Below are 6,284 nucleotides of genomic sequence, written 5' to 3'. Positions count from 1 at the left end.
GAGATATATATATATAGAGAGAGAGAGATATAGATATATATATAGAGATATATATATATATAGAGATATATATAGATATATATATAGAGAGAGAGATATAGAGATATATATTGATATAGATAGATATAGATATATATATAGATATATATATAGAGATATATATAGAGATATATATAGAGATATATATAGAGATATATATAGAGATATATATAGAGATATATATAGAGATATATATAGAGATATATATAGAGATATATATAGAGATATATATAGAGATATATATAGAGATATATATAGAGATATATAGAGATATATATAGAGATATATAGAGAGATATATATAGAGATATATATAGAGATATATATAGAGATATATATAGAGATAGAGATAGAGATAGAGATAGAGATAGAGATAGAGATATATATATATATATATATATATATATATATATATATATATATATATATATATATAGAGAGAGAGAGAGATATATATATATATATATATAGATATATAGAGAGAGAGATAGTCCTGGGTAACCCATATTAACAGGGAAATATGGATCTGAAATGAGGAAAATGTCCAAAAGCTGAAAGAATCTCTCTCCCTCTTCTAGAATCTCATGATTTAGTGTCACCTTGATACTATCATGTTACAATGACCACAGTGACCAATGTCAAAGAATTCAAGGAAGTAAAGTCTAGTCCATGTGCATCTCCTTCCAATCAATACTTCACATGCAACATTCTTTATTGCTCAATTTACCACTTTGAAATGGAAGACAAAGAAAGTAGAAGTTTCACACGGAAGCAGAAGGCAAGACCTGGCCCAAAGACAATTCAATTATGGTTACACAAAGCTAATGTGTTCTTGTCCTACTCAGACTGGTCTAGGTCCTGCTCCTTGGAGGGACTGTCCTTTGCCTGATTCTATTTGGCTACTTATTGAATTTACTGTATATAAATCCAGTCAATATGTTTAAGTATGTATTGTCCTTAGAATCTGCTCAGGCACACAAGGACTTGGATATCTTTCAAGCTTTGGACAAAAATAACAAAGAATTATAAACACACAAGTCAGCAGGTTGTCGGCACATGGTTATCTGACAAACCTGAGAAAATGTGTGACGAGATGCTACAAGCCTGGGCTGTTCCCTACTTCATGTAATACCGGACAATGTGGTCAGTGTTCAAAAGTTTTCAAGAACCCCAAATTATAATAAATATCCTATTTTCCTAATTTTTGCTGCAATCCCCTAACCTACCTTTACCAGCCTTCCCTGGAGAGAAGTGTCCCTCAGCATGGTGCCACCAGTACCATACTTTATGGAATCATTTGTGTGGTTCGCAAAATTTTTTTTGCAAGGTTACTAGTGACAGCCATTAGGAGCAACATACTACAGTCCAAGAAGGATTCTACTAGTGATGAGCGAGTATACTTGTTGCTCGAGATTTCCCGAGCGTGCTCGGGAAATCTCGAGTAACGAGTATATTCGCTCATCACTAGATTCTAATTGTCCATATCGGTTGGGACTAAATGTAGAGTTTATCATAGGTCTTTTGGTTGCTTGCACTGTGGAATCCAATAGACGGGTTGAAAGTTATAGTACATCCCATTACTGGAACCGGACACCAAATTACGTGCCCTGCATGTGACATACAGTGCGCCAAAGTGCTACCAAAATAATGTATGAAGTGCCATTCATGACCATTGCCTGGCAGTGTTCTTTCTAAGCTGAGCAATCTGGAAAGGAAGAAGGGCAATCCACTCAATAATGAGCTCAACAAGTCCAGTAACATCTATACAGGAAGTTTAAACTTCAAGTGCACATTTTATAGGGAACAGTTTTGGCCGGATCACTTGTCTTTCCGAAAAAAGAATAATACAAGAGATCGGGTTTCCTGGAATCATTGGCACAAGGCAAAAATGATGTTTCTGGAAACCATTATCGCTTGCTTTGAGACTACCAGCCAGGCGGTAAACTGTGACCCTGGACATGGCAAACGTGGCTTGTTTCCTGTATTTATCTTGGCCATGTGATACCTAAGGATGTCAAGGATGCTATTGCTGTCACCAAGACCGAGCGCGCCACTAAGTTTGTGGACTGGTGCCCAGCGGGGATCAAAGTTAGTATCAATTACCAAGCACCAACTTCAGCTCCCGGTGGAGACCTGGCCAAGGTGCAGTGTGCATGTTGAGTAAAACCACCATTATTGCAGAGGTCTGGCCTCACTTGGACCACACGGCCATCACTGTCTGGAAGGGATGAATAAAGGATAGTTTTAGGGGCAGCACGGTGGCGTAGTGGTTAGCACAGCAGCCTTGCAGCACTGGGGTCCTGGGTTCTAATCCCACCCAGGACAACATCTGCAAAGAGTTTGTATGTTCTCTCCGTGTTTGCGTGGGTTTCCTCCGGGCACTCCGGTTTCCTCCCACATTCCAAAGACATACTGATAGGGATTCTAGATTGTGAGCCCCATCTGGGACAGTGATGATAATGTATGCAAAATGTAAAGCGCTGCGGAATATGTTAGCGCTATATAAAAATAAAGATTATTATTATTGTTTTAAAGTCATTCTTGAGTGCCGCAGATTTAACACTGAGTGCTTGGATGTGAGAGACATCCTTGCTGAGCAGCTTTTTGGACTTTTATGGATAGCAGCTTGGTCTGGGATCAGAAGTGCATGTGATCCCCCTAATGACAAAGCGATCAGTAGCGCCACTTTTCTTTTCCTTTCTAGTAAGTCTAATACCGACAGCCTAATCTTTGTATAAACCATCACTTTTGAAGTGTGTTTGTTCCTTCCCCAAAACCTACAAAGAGCATGGTCTTGTTGCTCTCACCCCAATGCAAGCTAAAACTGATTTTGGTGCACATACTGGTTTAATTTACAAGAACGTTCATGCTTTGTAAGTTGCCATCTGCCCTTTTTTTGGCGTAATCAGTTCCTCTTAGGCCGGTTTCACACGTCCTGATATTTCTGGTACCGGAAAAATTGGTACCAGAGATATGTGTCTGTGTGTACTACGTGCAGCACACTTGTGGCAACAGCGTGCTGCATCAGTACCACACGGATGGCTGCCGAGGAAGTAGCGCTACTGTAAGCGCTGTTCCCCTGCGGCTGGTGCTGAACACGGCTGTCTTCCGTTCTCCCCTGCTCGGCCGGCAAGTAGGGAAGAATGAATAGCAGCGGGCACAAGCTCAGTAACTAGCGCTGATGTCACAGAGTCTGTGCTCGCTGCCAGCATGAACTCCTGTGACCTCAGAATGCATGTGATGAGGTCACGGGAGTTCAAGCTCTGTCACAGTGACCTCATTACTTGCATTCTCCCATGGTCCTGAGGTCACTGGAGTTCATGCTGGCAGCGAGCACAGACTCAGTGACGTCATCGCTAGTTACTGAGCCTGCACCCGCAGCATCCCATTCATTCCCCAGCAGTTTACAGCTGGGCCAGTCGCATTAGCACCGATCCCGGTTGTAAATGGTCTATCCCCTAGATATGGATTACGACGTGGGACTGACTGAATGCCAAACAGGTACGTGTATATTGTTGGTTTATTTTTTTTATTTTATTTTTTTTACAGGAGATCGAGGGCGTCGCTTGGATTACCAGTACAATAAAGATGGCAAAACTGTGTGGTGTATGATTTCAATAAAATACTTTATTCTTACTGTGTGGTGTTTATTTAGCTCTTTACTTACTATAGGATTAATAATGGAGAGGTGTCTTACAATAGGAAGGTGACATTAACCCCCCCCCCCCCCATTACCCCACTTGCCACCGCTACAGGGCAAGTGGAAAGAACCGGGCAAAGCTCCAGAATTGGCACATCTAATAGATGCGCCTTTTTTCTGGGCAGCTGTGGGCTGCTGTTTTTAGGCTGGGGGCCCATATTCATGGTGCCTTACCAGCCTGAGAATAGCAGCCCACACCTGTGAGTTTTGCCGTGTTGGTTTAAAAACATAGGGGGACACCACGTTGGGTTTTTCATTCATTCTCCGCTGCTCACCGGCACAGCAGGGGAGAATGGATGAAAGCCGCATTCAGCACCACACGCAGGGGAACAGCGCTTACAGTAGCGCTACTTTCCTGGTGGCCATCCGTGCACACTGTTCTCTGTGTGCATGTGTGTGGCACATTTTGCAGCCTGGGTGAAAACGGACATGTCTGCGTGTTTTGCACATGGACACACGGTCCATGAAAACACGCTGACATGTGCATAGACCCATTCATTTGAATGGGTCTACATATGTCAGTGTCTCCGGTACGTGAGAACTGTCACCACACGTACCGGAGACACTGATGTGTGAAACCCGCCTTACTCAGCATTCTACCAGCACTATAAATGTTAGAACTTCCTTTCCCTTACTTCCCAACATGCTCTAATTCCAGGTATTGTCCAAAAGCTGGCCTGCCCTAAAATCTTGCCTTTCAGTTATGTCTGTGTGCAGTATGAATACAGCCTTGGGTATTGGAAAATAATGGTGTGAATAGATATTTAAGTAATTGGTCATGATTATAAATTTTGCCCACTGCGTGTCTTCGACGACAGGTTGTTACACAAAGAAATATTAAAAAGCTGTAAAAGAAGAAAAAAAAAACCCAAACCTTGGACTTTTCTGTGCTGAACAAGTTATTGAGTATTAGGACGTTACACAATTAGGGAATGTCTTGACTATATATCAGCTGATTTTTCAGGATTTCGCTTGTGAACAGGCACGTATGTCCGGCACTTTACTTGATTCTATTTCAGGTTATTTGGCTGCTGATGTAATTGAAAATCCCATATTGTATGTATCCTGGCAATATATGTCTGGCCATAGTAACAAGGATGTGAACACGTCTCCGGACATCCATGTATTATTACACCCTGGCCATTTTAATAAACCCCAATTTTATTTTTTTTTTTAAGTTTTAACTTATTTTTTTAAAACCTCAGTGGATAAGACAACTACGATGAGCTCAGTTTTGGTCTCCAGTGGTTTTGCTCTATTGGTACAGAACTTCCACAGATTATGACGGCACATTGTTCTCTAGCAGAATGTCCAGTTTCGTAAAACATCAGGTCTGCTGTCCTGTAAAACCGAATATCAACGCTGGCATCATGGTTGTGAAAACAAACACCGCTGTCTGAGCCGGGACCGGAAGCTTAGGTACAGGTACATCGCTAGGAGACACATGCTGGAGAGGAAGTACAAGATGACGCAGATGCTGAGGTCCAGTCGAGAGAACCCAACTTCCAGCATCTTCACCCAACGCCTTTTCCCGATCACATCCCCGTTCTCTACTCCCACCCCAATGAGATAATTTGCATCTATCCCCCTTTTATGCAGGCGAGCTCTTACTGCGTCTTGGTCAAACTTGGCATCGGGAAGATCTACCATTCTCTCCGGCTGGACGGCATATCTATTCTTCTGAGAGTTTGAATCCTTTAATGTTCTACGAGGAAAAAAATTATGTTCGAAGGAGTCTAAATCCACAATGTTCTCTTCTTCCCCCTTATTTGCATCCAAAGCTGTAAAAGATTTCATTTTTATTATGGAGGGCCGGTGTTTGGGGTTAAGTTTTCCTTTTGAAGCTACAGGTAGCTCCCCAGGATCATCTTCTTTGACCGGTGGAATTTGGACATCACTTAGAGTTGTTTTCTCGGGACCCTTTTCTCCAACACCAGCCTCTCGTTTGGACCTGACTTCGGATGTTCCGTTTCTCTGCTTTGCCAACATGACTGCCTCATCCTCCAAGTAGTCGTATGATAAATTGTCCTCAGAAAAGCGAATCTTCATGAAGCGGAGTACGGCGGGCTCGTCCCAGGTCATGTTATGATCTACCATTTTCTGGCAGTCTGAACAGAGCTCTTTAGGAGGCCACTGAATCTTTGGAAAATCAGGATCTTCAGTTATATCTCCTATGAAAAGGTGATATGGTTAGTGATCAAGTCTGTGTCCTAAATAATGCATCCATTACATTTCTATAATATACATTCAGAATTAAAGGGGTTTTCGATTTTTTTTTTTTTTTTTTAAAAGCCACACTGCTCTTCTTGTCCATGAGCTCTGGTAACTATTACCTGCAATGTAAAACTCACCCCATGGACAAGAGGGTATTTCTAGCAGGAAAATAGCAAAATAGCACTTTGTTTTACTAATCCCTTACAATTTCCTAAAAAAAATATTTTGTATTTTTTTTTTTTTACATGGCATTAAACGCGCTGCGAGCAGTGAATTTTTTTTCCTGTAGCGTTTTTCTTTTCTTCCATGCACATGTTCCACAGTTGCCGGTT

General features: G+C 41.5%; 1 protein-coding gene across 2 annotated transcripts in view; it reads right to left on the bottom strand.

The window, feature by feature from the left end:
- Window positions 1-4,879: 4,879 nt before the first annotated feature.
- The window catches only part of QSOX1 (quiescin sulfhydryl oxidase 1), an 82,866-nt gene continuing 81,461 nt past the window's right edge, over window positions 4,880-6,284 (bottom strand). For both annotated transcript variants that reach the window (XM_069737720.1, XM_069737719.1), the window contains exon 12: window positions 4,880-5,909. In XM_069737720.1, coding sequence (XP_069593821.1) covers window positions 5,107-5,909 — 803 coding nt within the window. In that variant the 3' untranslated portion in view covers window positions 4,880-5,106. The remainder of the gene's footprint in view (window positions 5,910-6,284) is intronic.

Source organism: Ranitomeya imitator, chromosome 8 (genome assembly GCF_032444005.1).
Source record: "Ranitomeya imitator isolate aRanImi1 chromosome 8, aRanImi1.pri, whole genome shotgun sequence".
Lineage (NCBI taxonomy): Eukaryota > Metazoa > Chordata > Amphibia > Anura > Dendrobatidae > Ranitomeya > Ranitomeya imitator.
This window is presented reverse-complemented; position numbering and strand designations above follow the sequence as displayed.